This window comes from Fringilla coelebs (assembly GCF_963513975.1).
Source record: "Fringilla coelebs genome assembly, chromosome: 8".
Taxonomy (NCBI): Eukaryota; Metazoa; Chordata; class Aves; order Passeriformes; family Fringillidae; genus Fringilla; species Fringilla coelebs.
In genome coordinates this window covers 2334718-2351489 of record NC_140066.1, presented here as the reverse complement: position 1 = coordinate 2351489, position 16772 = coordinate 2334718, and the positions used below count along the sequence as shown (strand labels likewise).

At 43.8% G+C, this 16772-nt stretch overlaps 2 protein-coding genes across 2 annotated transcripts; both read right to left on the bottom strand.

Moving 5' to 3' along the window:
- Positions 1 to 21: 21 nt before the first annotated feature.
- On the bottom strand, positions 22 to 12701 carry VPS26A (VPS26 retromer complex component A; the record flags this gene model as incomplete). The annotated part of the gene is given in 11 exon segments (XM_084210120.1): positions 22 to 1714; positions 2568 to 2710; positions 3305 to 3373; positions 4407 to 4513; positions 4946 to 5110; positions 5556 to 5712; positions 7723 to 7795; positions 9448 to 9597; positions 12619 to 12639; positions 12641 to 12673; positions 12675 to 12701. Coding segments are annotated over 11 exon segments (1059 nt in total). The 3' UTR covers positions 22 to 1600.
- A 380-nt stretch (positions 12702 to 13081) lies between these two features.
- Positions 13082 to 16199, bottom strand: SRGN (serglycin). Its single transcript, XM_084210513.1, has 3 exons — positions 16078 to 16199; positions 14213 to 14360; positions 13082 to 13437 (listed from the first exon to the last, which is right to left on the bottom strand). Exons 1-3 carry the CDS (start codon positions 16166 to 16168, stop codon positions 13224 to 13226), a joined length of 453 nt encoding a protein of 150 aa, XP_084066639.1. The 5' UTR covers positions 16169 to 16199; the 3' UTR covers positions 13082 to 13223.
- Between the last annotated feature and the right edge of the window lie 573 nt (positions 16200 to 16772).

The following is a 16772-nucleotide window of genomic DNA, read 5'->3' as shown; positions in this document are numbered from 1 at the left end:
TTAGTGAGAATACAGCCGGTTTAATAACTCAAATAGCAGCTCGGGATGGCTCCCCCCGCTCGGTACACAGTCTGAGGCTGGCTAAGTACAATCAGGTTTTTCAAAAATCATCGTTCCCAGGTTTACGACATGCAAGTGACCATGAAAATATTTGGTTGTTTTTTTTTTTTTTAAACTTTATTCTTTTAAGTTTCTGAACAGGCACTTACATGAGGGAGTTGGATTTGCTCTCAGCCGAAGATATCCGCGTTAGGAGTATCCTAGCATAAAGTACACAGAGTCTCTGCTTTATCAAAGTGCCGCAGTAATAAAACAGTTCTTACAGAAATGTAATTTGATTATTGACTTACTCATAAAGTAAGGTTACCAATGACACTTGCACCCGAGCTGAGAAGCCTTGCTTTAAAGGCCAAGAGAACTACGAGTGCAAGTTGCCTTCCTCACAGCAGGCTTCCCTTTGTGCCCAAGCCACAGGTCTGACACAGACCCACGCTCTGCGTGCACACATCAACACTTCACTCCTTTAAGCTACCTCTTCAAACACTACATGCCTACGAGATGATGATCAAGACAAACAATCTGCTGGGCCAGACAAGCTTCTAAGTTTTAAGGCCTGCCTGGCTTTGAATACCTTTGCAGAAGACCACGAGAAGCTCGTTTGCTCTAAGAGGTCCAGAAGGATGTCCTTTGGGGACACTCTGCCTCTCCTGTCAGGACAGTTTTAGACATTGACTGTGAAGACAGTGGAATCATGAAGCCAGGAGGAAACACAGTTTCACATATTTGCAAAATAATCAATGTTACCAGCATTTACTTCATCAATTAGATAACTATGTTCAAATACTTTACCCGCTCACCACCCTGAGGGTGAACTCATGACATCCCTACTAATTACAGTCGCTAATTACTGGGTAACGAGCCCCCAAAAGTTAGGAGCAACTCGTGTGAAAGAGAACTGGGGGAGAGAGGGCAAAGATGCTTCCCAATATTCTTTGTTACTGACAGATGCAAAGCCTCTTAGAACCACTGGTCTGAAGGCTCCAACCATAGTGCACATACATGCAGCTTCAGTTAAACCCTGTCTAATGTAGTAATCAGGAGATTTTAGGACAAATGCACCATAAACCTTGATTTTTAGTGTGATTTAGTCATTGTGTCTTAATGCAGTTTCAAAACAAAACAAAGCAAATAAGCAACATTGGAAACAAACATGCAATAAACAACATGAGAGACAGGAAATGCTTTAGTCTACACTGTAGAGGTGAGCAGCAAAAATCAAATATACCAGCCTACCATGCATGGAAATAACCAGACTTAAGCTTTTGCATACCCAAGTGCATACAACATTATCAAATAAAAGTAAATGTGCAGTATAAAATAGTAGCTTAAGAAAGTTCCAGTGTTTGAGAAAGCACTTTATTTTAAATGTATATACATACTTGAATGTTTAACTGAAGAACGCTTTAGTAGCATGGTAAACGCAGCACTGCAAGATGAAGGAAGACAGTTGTAATGGGAATTCTGGCCTTCTTTTCCCACAGGCTGCTGCTGCCATCTTTAACCTGCTGAAGCACTGCAAAGTTTTGCACCTTAGACCAGTTCACATTTCGGGTTGCTCAGCAGATGCTTGTGACTCTGGAGATTCAAATCGCTGGTGGAAGTTTGTCCGTTGTTTCCTCAGCTTCTCAGGAGCTTTTCTCCATAAAATTATTTCCTATTTGAGGGAGAAAACACTCTTGAAACCAACAGTTGCCATTAAGGCGAGAGCATCAAGTATCTTAAGTTCCTGATAAACTAAAACTTTTGGGAAAATAAAAAAGATAACAAAACACAAGAGCCCACCAAAAAACACATCCCCACTATTTATCAGTGCAGTTCATGTAAAAGTAAAATAAAGACACCACCATTAAGTTTACATATTTAGTTACTGCTTGAGTATTTGCAATCTTGAACAGTCACCCCTTCCTGAACTACCCTACCCTCAATTTTAATAGTATTGAAGAGTTCAAGAAATTTTTCTTCCTCCTTTTCTCAAAATCCAAAGCCTACCATAGCCACTGTATGCTCCAGCTCCCTCTTGTTTTCTGTGTTTAATTATATTGTCTTGTCTCCTTTGCAGTAGGAAGATTTTGATATTATCCACACAGCTTCTTCCAGTGGACCTTTTGGCTATCCCCTTCCACAGCACCACCTCATCTTCTCTAACATTTTCAGGAAAATTTCCTTATTAACACTTTGCAGTTTTGAACCCAGGCTAGTGCAGGAAGGGAGATTTCTCTGCAGGAGTTTCAGGAAGCAAACAAATACACCAGTAGCTCATTTTACCCACCCAGAGTTTTGTCTGGCTATCCCCAAAGCAGGTTCTATGGTACTCAGCTCCCTGCCCTTGCTGGAATAGCATCCAGCAGCCCCCTTGGCTCCTTTTTCTGCAAGGTCACATCACCTACAGAGCTGTCAGAAATGCTTATGCCACACATGAAGCACAGGTGCCTTCTAACCTGCTGAAGGTTCAAAGCAGCATTAAAACAGCCCAGATGAGACTGCAACAGGACTGCCAAGGACCATACCTGCTGTTTGAAGTATCGTCTGTCTTCTTCATCCACGAGCACCAGATTTAAGAAGTACCTCACTGAAAATTTTTTGTTCACATCCCTCATTGTTGGAGTTGGGTCGTAGCCTGCTAAGAACAATCTTATAGGAATCGATTCACCTGCAAAAACCAGAGAGCTTAAATTAGTTCCTTACAACTGGAATAATTAATGTAGTTTCAGAAGACATGCAAAATAAAAGTAGTTTCCCAAGCACTGCCTGTGCTGCTCCTTGGTTAAAAAAAACCAAACAAATGTGCACAAGACATAAAAATACCCAGCAAAAATCAGAAATATAACACTGAGCTCAGAAGTAAGTATGAAATGAAAAGTGAGAACCCTTTCTCAGTGCAACCAGGAAAGCCAGAAGGATCAGTATTTTGAACTCTTTAGAGCTTGTCTACACCATGGAGTCAGGTCTGATGAAAGAGTCAGTCATAAATTTCCAATGGTAAATAAGGGTGAAAGTTACTAGGATCCCAAGGAAATGCCCTAAGTCCATAAAAATGTCTTCTCCAAATAGAAACTGCATCATCATTTCATCAACCTAAGGAGAAGTGTGGCTTCTCCACATAAAAAAAAATTATGTAAGTTCTCTCTTCTGCCCCAGATCTTTTAAACAGGATTTAAATTAAATTAAATTTAAATTAAATAGATCTTTTAAATAGGATTTTAGGACTAACTGTTCCCCCCTGAAAACAATCACAGCTATTTACCTTTAACTGGTGCCCCATCCATTATTTCGTACTTTGCAATGGTTTCTGTCTCTGTTGTGGTACTGGGTCCTGGTGAAACAAGTTTTCTCTGTGAGAACACACACTTCAGTTTTCAACTTTCACAAAGTTTTATCACAACAACTTCCATTCTGCAGCTTTTAAATTAGCACAGCACTGCATTTTTGCCCTTGTCTTGCACGTAAGTCAGACATGGCTAAAGCAAGCCAAACCCTCTGCCAGGCAGGACATCTTTCTTCCTCTCCCCCCACCATGCTGACACAGCAGAGGCAGGCACCAGAGCTCCAAAGGAGCACTGGATATGCAAACCTTAAAAAACAGACAAAGCAAGAGGGTCTGGAACCCTGAAACTGCTCTGCTTGGTGAGCAGGGCTAGCAGCTGGTTTTGCTAGGCCATGCTCAAGCTAGGAGCTGAAGGGTTATCAGCCAGCTCAAGAGCCAGTATAAAGCAGAGCTTTCTGCCCTTCCTCTAGTGGGAGCTTTCTGATCCTCCATAGAAGAAGCTCCCAACAACCCCAGCCACTGGGGAATGAAGTGTCACGAGCCACAGCCTCTTCCAGCCTTGTTCCAGCAAGTACAAGCCTGATCTGCAATAATCAAGCTGCTCCTGCTTCAAAGCCACTTGATATTTCCATCCTATCCATTTTTTTGGATGACAGAAAATGACACATTTCTAGAACATGACTAATTCATGCTGATATTTACCAAGCCCCCTTAAGCAGTCAATCCCTGTAGAGGCAAGGGGGTCTCAGGATGCATTTTACACCTCCTCCCTTGTTCTTTGCCTATTAATGCTGATTAAGCTACCGTCTATTTATGCCCAAATTCCATTTACAAGGGTTCACATTTGTGAAGTCACAAGAGTCACAACCCCAGAGCAATTAAACAGACTGATGGTGTTGACTACAAAGTTTTACTGCTAAAGCACAAAATGTAAATGGTAGTCAAACACCAGTGAGAAAGAAGCTGGTGGAGCACTGGTTCAGCCAGCACAGCACTGCAACTACTGACTTCAGTCTCCAGGTCTGCATAAGGCTCAACTGGCACACAAGCTGCCATTTCATTTGGACTTTGTTTCTCTTACCAATTCCAGTAATCTCCTTTTTGATCAGCTGCAACTCCATGTGCTGAATTTTTATTCTCACTAAGAGGAAATAAATTTTTCCAACAATCACATCCTTTAAGTGATACCTTTAAGAGAACAAAATGGGGGGGGGGGGGTGTTGTTAAAGAATAAACACAAGTTTTGCACCTTCTTGAACACAAGTCAAGTTATCTGCCTGGAAACTACTAGGAGCTCACTTCCCCAGTGAACAACTAAGCACTTCAGTCAGACCAGAGCAGCTACAATATTTCCATCATTCCATCAGTACCAGTGAAGGAAGTGCTATCAGTCATACTGAAAAGGCATAAATGCAAAAATTAAGTCTTAAATATTTGCTAGTGACCTTCCTATTAGCACTGAAGACAGAACAGCCAACTGTATCTCAGAGAAAAAGGCCTCTGTGTAATTAGAACTTTACATTTTAAGTCTCCAGGAGGTGAAGTTGGTCACCATATATTACATACTGGACCCTTTTATCCCAAGTTATTTACTAAAAAGCATTTTGCTCTGACACTTACTTTGACTTATTGTATTCAAACTCTATGTGGAGACAGTCTTCAATGCCTACTTCCATTTTGATGGAGTTGTTTACATCTGGGTACGTAGCAAGCTGGTGAACAATCAGATCATATTCTTTCACCAAGTCTGACAGCCGTCTCACTATTGTCACTTTTAGGAAATACCTGGGAAGAAAAGCACTGGATTAGCCAGAAATATTCAGGTTTACTAAGTGAGAGCCCTCATGTTCTGAAGTACAGCTATTCTTTGAAAGACCAGTGTGCAATCTGTAAAAAAGAATAAGACACCAAAATACAAGACAAAACATGTGGGAGTGTTTTCTTCAGTTGTGGATATGGGTTTTTCTTTTAAAGGAGAGACATGGACTGTCTTCACTTGATTGAACTGGGGGAATTTAATTTATACAAACAGCACTGAGTGATTCCAAATTTAGTAGAAGAGACCACGTTGTGTTAAAATCTCCACAACTCCAATCAAGGCACACTAGCTGCTGGCTTTTACATGTTCCATGTAATAACTAAAAGGAGGAAGAGGGGGCAGCATAATTGCTAAATTATGAATTTTCTGCAGGGGAGGAGAGGAAAAAAAAAAGGTTTAGCAGTTACAAACCTCAGTCTGACGTTGGCACCAATGTAGGATTCATATGGCTTTTCAACCTGCATGAATTCAAAGTCATAGTTTCTGCTTTGGGTCAGTTCTCCAGGTAAGGCCAGTTCTTTCACTAAGTTTACAAATTCATGGGTATTGCTTTTGTCATTGAAGAGTTCTAAAGTTAGAAAGTTAAAGGAAAATACGTTTCAGTGTTTATTTTTAGCAAACAAAATTGCCTCTAATTTGGCAGCAGCAGGTGGGAGAGTGTAACAGAAGCAATTAACTTAAAATACACATATTTGACCAAATGTTTTATTCAGGTTTTTGAATTACCTTCAGTTCTAGCAACCTACAGTTAGCATCCCTAAAGAACTAACTGGAATGAAGAGAACACATTGAGAGCTTCACTAGCATGGCATTGTTTGTTAATGACAGTTTAGCTAGCTTTAATAAGTACTTCTTGCTTTGCATGCTCTGTAATTAGCATTGCCTGGTTTTGGCTTCCAGCATTTACTGCTGCAGGGACAGAACCTAAGCAATGTCAGGGCTGCCTTACTTAGGACAGGCCAGTGATCCTAATCTAGGTCTGCAGATTAACAACATCTAGCAAATAATTCATTATTACTACCAGTGTACAGTCAAATGGCTTATTGTGACCCCTGGTCTAAGTCAGTCATTTGGAAACAAAGGCAGCTCCACAGCAACAGCATCTCCTGTCCCCAGAGTGCTGTCAGTGATTCATTCCTAGATATGTCTCATGCAATTCTCACCAAAAATCACCCTAAAATCAAAACCCAAACACCTCAGTATCTAAAAATAAGCTTCTCTACCATTCAAAACTGAACATCAGCATTGGTAGTTTTTCAGAAAAGAATAAATGAACTAAACAGACCAACTCCACAATTTATCACTGCCAATGTGGTAAAACCTGACACTAACTAGTAACTCCTGATTTCTAATATGACCACAAATTGTCTAAAAATGTACTTAGTTTGCTGGCACAAGCATTTATTTAATGCACAGTTTATCTAATGCTGCATATCAAATACTTTCTGTGCCAGTCACTCAGAAAAGCTGTACTCAGAAGAGCTGGTTTAAAATACAGCTTTGATGTGGAGTTAGTCTGCAAACAGTGCAGAAAGATCACACTACTGGAAAGCTTTCTGCATTTCTATACTAACACTTGGAAGGATGCAAGAAAACATGGACAAGTACAAAGAGCAGTAGTTTAAACCACACCTGCATAACTCTGTGGACTTCCAAATATAGCATAACAGAAAGTCCCAGAAATGCATGAATTTCAAGAAACACTACATCAAATTAAATTCATCTAGAGAATAAAATGTGTAAGTCAAGCTGAAAAACAATCTGTACAGCTGTTAGAAGACAACAGACTAAAGGAAGGTGACATAGCTGAGACCTTTTTTCCTCTGTCTATATGCCTCACTCCCATCACAGTGCTGATTTATTCTCTAAGTTTAATTTTACAACCTTACTGATCAAAACCTACAAGCATAAAGCAGCAGGTGCCAGGTCTCAGTCATATCTGCTACACAACATTTCAGACACAGAACACTGGAGCCTACTGAGTGATGAGAAATAGGGAATTTGTGAAATTCCATTTAAAGTCAATTGTGTGAGGCTGAAACTTGAGCAATTACTCCCAAGGGAGACAACAATGCAAAGAGCTCTCTGAGAAGGAAGGAATTTTAGCATCAGCCCAAGGGTGCACAGAGATCACCTGGACTGGTAAGAAGTTAGATATAAAAATTCCTCATAGTTCAACTCAAAGCTGACTTTGGTAGTTGTAAGAAATTTACACTTCTAATAGGTTTTATAAAACCAACTACCAAAAAATTTTAAAAGGTACTTTGCTGTAAGCTGCCTCTTAATTTCTTTTCTGTGCCATCCAACTTTATTAATCCAACTTTTAGCTAGTCTGAGACAGACTGAATACTCACCAGCTCAGTTCTCCCTCCCATGTACATATATTTCTCCCAATGACTTTCTGAGAAGCACAAATCAGTACATCACTTGCTTTAAAGTAAGGAAAAAAACTTTCCTCAGGCCTTATCAGCCACTGATCAGAACAGGTTGCATTGTCTGAGCCGAACTGCTGATAGTCACAAGTGCCAAGTTCCATAAACCACAAGCACCTAAAAGCCCCCTTATAGCTTAAACTCACCAATTTGTCCTACAAATTCAATTCTAATTCCTTGGTGCTCTAGTCTCTTCCCATGTTTAAGGGAGACGTTCACCTACCAAGGGAAAAAAAACAAAAAAAACAAACACAAGTTAAATTTGTTCAACATTTTCACTCTAACACAATCTCAGTAAAAAGGAAAACACATCCAAGAGAAAGGAAACCAAGATCTCTTTTCAAGAACTTGAAGGCAGCCAAATCAAACAGCTGACCATGAAATTAATCATTTCCAAGGCAGCACTAAAACATTCAAGAAAAATCTAATCACCCACAAGACTGAATTTTATAACTAAAATTGGAACTTTCAAGTCCCAAAATAAAGTATTCAAGCCAGAGCTCAAGCAGAGCCAGTCGTGATGCTTCAAAGCATCTTCTGACAGTCACATCTGGAAGTTCAAAAATGAAATGCCATGAGATTGATTCCTTTCAAGTCATGTGAGCTTCAGTCCCTTCTCTGGCAGACAGCTAAATACTGGTGTTGGCTCAGTCAATGAAAAATAACAGATAATGAAACCCACTATGAAGACTTTCATTTGTGACTATGATTCTCAAAAACAGACAAGGATTCCACAAGGTTATGTTGTATTGAGACATGTAAATATTAAGCATATAGAATGTTTTCTTATAAGGCAGTGATGACCAGAGAAATTCCTGTACAAAAATCCAGCACACTGTCACTATCTGAGTTGGAAGTAAACCACTGGAACAATCCATCTTTGTGGTGAAAAAAAGGATGGGGTGGAGAGAAGCTGTCCAAAAAAATTCTTGTCTCCCACACCTCCTTGTGCCACCATGCCTGTGTCAGCCAAAACTCATCAGGCACCTCTCAGGTGTCCCTGGTACAAGCCAGCAGTGCTCCAGCAGGTCACCATAAGCTTCTCCCTCTGTTTCCTGGGTTTCAGGCTCATCTTGTGGCCCTTCACATCCCTGCAAGGATCCTTCCAGAGAAGCAAGATCTTTGTACAGAAAGGTATGGCCAGAGCAGGAACATGCCCAGTGCTACAGGTCAGTCAAGATCAAAGCAGGCACTCACAAGTCAATCTCAGTACCCAGCTTTTGAAGGAAGAGTGAATCATAACAGAAATACTCAGAGTGTGAGAATAGCTCCAGTAAAACAGAGGGATGGCAAGGAGTGCCTAAGTGCAATACTGAATGTAGGGAAATCTCTCTGGTAATCTCAACTTCATTGTCTTTTCTCCCAGTAAGAAAAACTCCTGTTGACTCAGCAGTCAGCTGAACTTCATATGTTGCTCCTCTGTTGCAATCCAGAAATCACTTCAGGACATGGAGAGCAAGGCTTATCTTCAGGGTATGCAAATTTTTGACTGTGCCAACCAGAAATTACTGTTACCTGTACTGGATTGTGGATTTTGGAGTTCAAAGGGAAGGGGAAGCAGGGGGATCCAGTCTGAAAGAGTTTTCTCATCAGAAGCAACAGTAGGATTGCACATCATTGCACAAAAAGCTCATTCATAAATATCAGATGACCAGAAATAAATAAACAGTTACCATTCAAAAATGTTGACTTCTATCAGCTGCCTGAATGATTGTGGTTAAAAAAACCATACATAGCAAAACAGTTTCCTCTGAATAACAACACAAGCTGAAAATGCAGCTCTTAGAGCAGTTTTTCATTTACCTTCCAACGTGCATTTGCATGCCAGAATCAGAACAGTAATTAATAGTCACTTTTAAATAAAAATTTACCTTTCCTGAAACGGATTCTCCATCGTAGAAGAGAAAATGCTTTTCTACTTTACCATCTTCTGTTTTGATTTCTGCAGGTTTCCGTGTTTCAGCATCATTAAGTACAACATCAATCTCACAAACAGGAACGAAAAGGTTTCCAAGAAAACTCTAGAATAACAAGAACTGGATCAATTACTACACAGTGGACACTCCATTTTAAATGTGGTGTTTATTTGCAGCTGTACACTATATGCTGGGGAAAAAGCATTTGTCCTTCCACGAAGTTACAATGCCATTATGTAGCAGAGACCCAAGAAGCAGTGATGACAAAGGACAGCTGTTCATCTAGCAAATAACCGAAATCAGGTCAGTAACAAGCAGTGACAGCTCTTACTAAATATCATATTTATAAAAAGTACACGGGGTAATTACCATTTCTACCACTAAAAAACCCAAACACTAGAGCAAAGTAGAATGGAAAGAAACAATAACGGGATAAAATGAAAGCCCAAAGCATCCCCCTGGCTGGGGAAGGGGAACTGGGATTTTATTTGCTGCCTCTGAGGCAGCAGTTCTTCAGGCAGCCCACCGCAGCTGCACAAGGCTGCCATTACAGAGAGGGGTGTCACAGGTGTGTGACACCGTGACACTGCTCCAGGCACAGTGCTTGTCCTCACCTTTCCTCAGCATTCTCTGCGCTCGAACTTTTGACCGGCACCGAACACGAGAGCTCATCCTTTGATCTTACACAAACACCTCTTAAAAGGAGCTGCAAAACATGTTTGTGGCTCTATGGGAAACTCTACAAGATTAGTACAAAAGCCAACATTTTCCTCCCAAGATTTGGGCACTAATCTGCTTTGATGTACTAAAGCAGACGACACTTCACTAATTCAGTGTGATTTTTCTGGGTTTTCTTGAGAAATTACACTGTGTTCTCCATGAGAACATCTGTTTCAACCAGATGAATTTGGTATACATGAAACAGTCTGTCCTGGTTTTGGCTGGAGTTAACTTCTTCTAGATATAAGCTCTTCTTGAGTTAATTTCTTCTCAGTAGCTGATACAGCACTGTTTCTAGGGTTCAGTCTGAGAATAACATTGATAACACACCGAGGTTTTAGCTGTTGCTAAGTTGGGTTCATTCTAAGTCAAGGACTTTTTTTGTGCTTCATGTCCTGCCAGTGGGGAGGTACACCAGAGAGCTGGGAGGGAGCATGGCCAGGACAGGCGACCCAACCAGCCAGAGGGATATTCCACACCTCAGAATGTCCTGCCCAGTGTATAAACTGGGGGAGCTACCCAGAAGGGGCTGACATCAGTCAGCAGGTGGTGAGCAACTATACTGTGCATCATTCATTCCTGTTTCCCTTTTATTATTATTATTACTTAACATTATGATATTTTACTTTGCTTCAATTATTAAACTCTTATCTTAACCTGCAAGGAGCTGCAGTGGTGGGGTTTTCTTGGCAGCTGGGGTTAAAAAACACAATCACTGCCACTTCATCAATTTAACATTAAAAAAAAAGAGTGATAACTCTTTCCAAGACATTCTGTGGACCTGAAGTTTGAAATGCAGAGCCTAGGGGAAGATTGGATCTGAATGCTACTGCTTAGCAGTAGGAACACTGAGAGACTTCATGCTCACCCCTCCTGGAGAAGAGAGGACACAGAGCTGGAGCTGGAGAACAGGGATTCACACAAGACTAAATTGACTTTGCATGTGCTCAGCAATCAACCCACAAAGATGTGTGTGACTCCAACTGAAACCCTGGTATATCTACTACTATAGATATAACTACTACAGGTTCTGAGGTGAAAGCAGCAGCAGATGACCAACAAGGCCAGCAGACAGAAGACCAAAATGTATTCCAAGTCTCTGCCAAGCACAGATTTGTCCAGACTGCTGAAAAATTGTTTTTGCTGTTTTGTTTTGCAAACAGTGCACGCTAGAACCATTACTGATTCTTCGCTTCTGGGGAAGGGCAAGAAAAAAGAAGAAAGTTTCAACAAGAATTCCAAATTGTAGACTATTTTAAACACAAGATACTTATGAGCACGGCCACATTTTTTTCCTTGAAACTGCACTTGTTTTCCAGATTAGTCTTATACTCCCCTCTAACTAAAGAGGGAAGCACTTTACCTTTAAGCAAACTATACAAGTTGCTCTCACAGTACCTTCTGAATTACGAGCTGACCATTTAAATGGTCAGCCAGACCCAACACTGGTAACACGTCACTGCACGTAAATATTTCAACTGCACTCCTCCGAGATTAGCTATGATCTCCTCCAGAGAGAATAAGAACATATGAAATAAAGAAGTCAGCAGCAGGCATCTCCTCCAGCTGCTATCGAAGATACTACTGCGGGGAAACTATGCAAAACAAGAAGTATTTTAGATAGCTATCACAGGGCTTATTATGTTACACTTTAAGAGAATGCAGAAGAGAACTGGGGTTTCCAGAAACTGGCCAAATGCCAGGCTACTACGCTCTTGGTTTTGTGCAAAAGACAGACGCCGGAGATTCTGCTACATCAGGACCAAAACCAAGCTGCGTTCAGCCCCGAAGTGCAATAGCTGCACTGAAGGACTTGTGGGAATGCCGGGGGCTGACAGAGGGTACAGAACTCCCAGCCTCACACGGAGCCCCGAGCAGCTCCGGCACGCACAAGAGAGACACGTGTGAAGGAACCCGAACGCCGCAGAACCACAAAGCCATCGATCCAGATGACTCTTTACAGCAGGTATATTTTAACCTCTCCATGGGAGCGGTTTCCCGGAGGGTGCGCTCCGTGCGGAGCGGAGCCCGCGGCTGGCAGCGCTGCCTCACGGCGCTGCCGGAAGATCCCGATAAGCCCAGGTCCGCCCGGGCGCTCTCCCCGACGGCAGCTCCGCGGGGCACACGGAACCCGACTTTCACCGCCAAACCCCGCCCTACCGAGGTCATGCGGGCACTCTTTATCCGCAAATAAAATTAATAACCCCCTAAATCCTTGCTTCTGGAAGGAAGGCGGGAGAGAGGAGGCACCGCCCTGCCCAGGCCGCCGCCGCCGCCGCCTCAGGCGATGGCGGATCGGCGCTGCCCCCCCCCCCGCCCCGCACTCGCCATGGTACGCGCCGGCCCCGCGCCCCCCTGCACCCCCCTCATAACCGCCACCACCGCGCCCCCCCCTCCCGCACTCACCATGGTACGCGCCCCCTCCGCGGCCCGACACCGGCCCCGCGCGCACCAGCACCAGCCACCCCCGGCCGCGCGCCCCTGGTCATGTGACCTTACGGGTTCCCCAGGCCACGCCCACCCCCCCTCCGGGACCACGCCCCGCCGCACGTGACCGCCCCCTCCAGCTCCCTGCCCGCCCCGGGAGGGCGCCGCCTGGCGGCCGGGAGGGGCAGCGCCCTGGGGTCCCCTCAGGAAAGAACGCGGCGCTAAACCTTTCCTTTCGGCAGGACTGGGCGCTCATTTTCGGGATACGCCATTGGCTGACTGCTGTAAAAGTGCAAGCGGCTCCCAGCGCACAAAGGGTTGGAATTTTTCCCCTCAGAGCACGATGACTTTCCCACAGAGCTGGGTGCGCGCCCATGGCTGTCGTTCCCCCCCATTGGGATGGCTGCTGCACGCACACACATAAAAAGGCAGTTCAGAGTGGACAAAAATGCTTTTAGTAAGCGAAAGCAGTAAGGATCTTAAGGCAGAGTTTTTATTGATGCTGGTTTAAAACCGCTTCATGGCTGTCGGGTCAGGCTCGGGGAAGAGGCGAGGGAGCGGCACATGAGGAGACGTCTCCAGGCCTACAGGAGCAAATCCTCCTCCGACAGCTTCTCCTTCAGCTCGCTGCCTCGCAGGCTCTCCAGGAAGGCAGGCAGCTTCACCTCAGAGAAGCTGTCATTGTCACCGAGCCCCGACCCCGAGGCTGGCTCTGCTTCCACCATGGTATTGGACCCAGAGCCGGCATCCTCGCTGGAGAGAGGGAATATGTCGCCCAGCTCCTGGTATCTCTTCATTCTGAAACGCAGAGTGGAAATTTCTCTCTCAGATGAACACATCAAAGCCTCACGTTACCGTGGGCGAGCCACGCTGTGACAGGACTGTCAAGGCAGGAATAATACATTTTGAGGTGCTAGTGTGAAAAATGCGTATTTTATGATTGGCTTTTTGCAAATATTCAAGTGAATAGTATATGTGTTGTGTTAGAAAGTAATGCTGTTTTAATTTTCTTAAGTAGTGTGTTAAATATAGTTTTAGGTTATAACACAATGTTAAAATAGAAACTATGCTATGTAGGATACTTTTTTCCTAAAGAAAGGACTCGCAGCGAGATAGCAGCCACAGGACACCTCAATCTTTCAGAGAAAGAGAATTTATTGCTCCATTATCAGGAGAAATTAACTGCTTCCTGCCTTGCTTGGGCAGAACGACGCTGTTAGGATTATGAGGAAGAAGCTGGCACTGCCCAGCCAGAATCCTGTGTGTGAATGGAATTGATGCATCATGGATGAGCTGTATCAATGTGCAACAGGCTGCTGCTTTTAAGGGTTAATGCTCTGTTAACGTGGGGCCTTTTTTGGGCTCATTTTGCCCAGAAAGAGGTACCTGGACTATCCGTAACTCTTTGTTCTTATTGTCTCATATTGTCCTAATCCAAATTGTCCAAATTATTATCACTCTAATCCTATTACTATTTTTATAACCATTTCATTACTTATGAAATTTTAAAGAACAAAGTGATCGGCGTTTTTCGCACTAGCATTGATGACAAGGGCGCGGCGAGTGAACTCACAGGGACGGGTCTGCCATGGGCGGGAGGATCCTGTTGGCCCCACCAGAGGGCATGTAGAACCAGGGCCCCTGCTCTTCGATGCAGTTAGCAGACCAGACGTCGGGCCGGCACCTCACCCTCTTGTACCTCGCCCTCTGCATCGGAGCACCTGGCGGAATCAGCCACGCATTATCCACCAGGACATTATTCACCAGGTCCTGTGAGATTTATCAGCACCTAACACGGCTTAAAGGAGCGGGTGAAAGTAATTTGTGTGGCCCTTGATTGCTCAACCTCCGGAAAAGTGAGCTACTGACATGCTAATTGACATTTTTGTCATCAGAGACATCGGGCGCGCCTGGCACACGGCACCAGGAAGTCCATGAAAAATCCCAGGGAATCCCCTCACACACAGCACCGGGAAGCCCATGGGAAAGCACTGCTGTCGCAGCATGACACAGCCACGGGGGACCTGGGGGCTCAGCCTCCTGCAGCTCTCCTGGGAGGTGGAGGTATGTGAAAATAATGAGAAAACCTCCGGGGACAAGGGACCCAGCAGAGAGCTGGCTCCTGTGCTCTCCTTCCTCTGTTGGCTCCAGCTCTGCCCCTTCAGGTTCAACGGGTTGACTTTTGGTGGGGTTGTGAGAAACTCAAGGTGTGCCACCGGAGCAGGTTTGGGGTTTATGGAGGCTCTGGGAGCGCTTGCCAGAGGAGAGACAGTTCAGGTCAGTCTCCTAGACACAACAAGGCTTTGTGAACCCAGGTTTTCAGTTCTGGTGCTCCCCAGGTGGCTGATTGGGGCTGTCACTGAAAATGTGGGTCTTCAAAAAATACCAAAATGACAAAATCAGGATCACATAATAAAGATAGGAGCAGTGACATTTCATCCTTCCTCTTGGTCTCATGTAATTAATTTGTTCAGAAACCCCCTGGTGCATTCTCAACCTGTTGGCATTTTATCTATTTTCTTCCCCATTTCCTGGGAATATCTTTCTGTAATTACACTTCTCTATTGCCCTATATATTTCCATAATGTACTGGATGACTTTCAGCTGCCTCCTACACTCTTCTGTAAAAGAGAAAAGCTCTCACGGGTGTAATTTCCTGCTGCCTCTACAGTATATTCCGTTTTCATACTTATTTTCTTCTCCTCACCTATTATTATGAAGGTTTTTAATAATAAAACTGGCAACAAAATAAACAGCTGCAGCTGAAAAATTTGCAAATAAGCAACACAGAACAAGCAGGCCATAATCCCTCAAAGATCAGCCTCAGAGTGGTAATGCATATTGAGAGCCTATCACCACCACAGCTTTGGTTTGTGGACAAATTATATCTCCACGCTTGTAGAGCAGTTTTTCTCTCACGAGAAACAAATCCACGGGGCAGGGCATCGTGAATCAATATTTCCCTTTTGTCATTTTCGTGGCGTATGTTGCAATGTTTTACGGAATAAACCGTTTAGTTTCCTCATACTTACAACTAGTTTCCTTTCCTGCTCCCCCCAGAAAGCACACCGTAGGAGTTATGACATGGGAGCTGTTACACACTATGTCTGTAACTCACAACTGAGTAACAGCAGCAACCAGACCACTATGAAAGGGACATTTCGAAAAATATATATTGAGATACGTAGACTGAAAAGATACACACGTGCAGCAACATATTTCATGAAGTCTTTTCTCAAGAACTGAATTGCTCCAATTGCAAGAAGCACGTTTTCTTGCCATTCCACCCTCCCAGAAAAGGAAACCTTAACAAAACAGCCTTTCTGAGTAGATCTCATTATCCCCAAAAGAAAGCCAGGTTGTAAAATTCGGAGGCTGCTTACTCGGCCTCCACTGCATAGCCCAGAAAGAGGATTACTGCGCGAAACCCCGCTTTACCTTGCACTGTGCATCCCACAAAGAGGATTAAACAAACAGCCAGGAAAATCCTCCCGTTACATCTGATAAGGAGCTGCATCTTGGCTGGCATCCCTCTGCTCCAACCAGCCTTCAGCACGGCGTCACGCTGCAGGAATAAGACGGGGCGAGGAGATCGACTTTTAGAAAAAGTTTCCAAAACCTCAAACCCAACCCATAACCTGCGTCACCACTTCCTGACTGACGGGAGTGAGACATGAACAGAAAAGCCCAGCACTGGGGCCTTCCTGCCTCCATCAGTCCAAATTAAAGTTCCTCTGCCTGCATCTCATGTTTTGCCCAAGGAGGAAAGCAAACCCAGGACCCACGAGCTGGGATGAAGGTGGTGCTGCCAGCAGCCCGTGGTCAAGGCACACATCCCACCCACCCTCTGCCCAATGCTGGGAGAGCTCCAGAGTGAAAAAGCAGTGCTTAACATTCCCTGATTTTAGGTCAACTGCATTTTTGCATTGGCACTGCCGCTGCTTTTCCGTGCCTCAAGCCCTCACCAGTCCACCAGACTGGTTAGAAGCCAGCTACTCACAGTCAGTACATGTTTCACCAACTGGGGAATCCTCTTTTCCCACAGAAGTAAGTAAATTATCTCTGGCATCTTATCCCAGGCTTGAAGTTGTTTTTTGGTTGGGTTTTTTTGGTTTTTTTTTAAAGCAGAATCA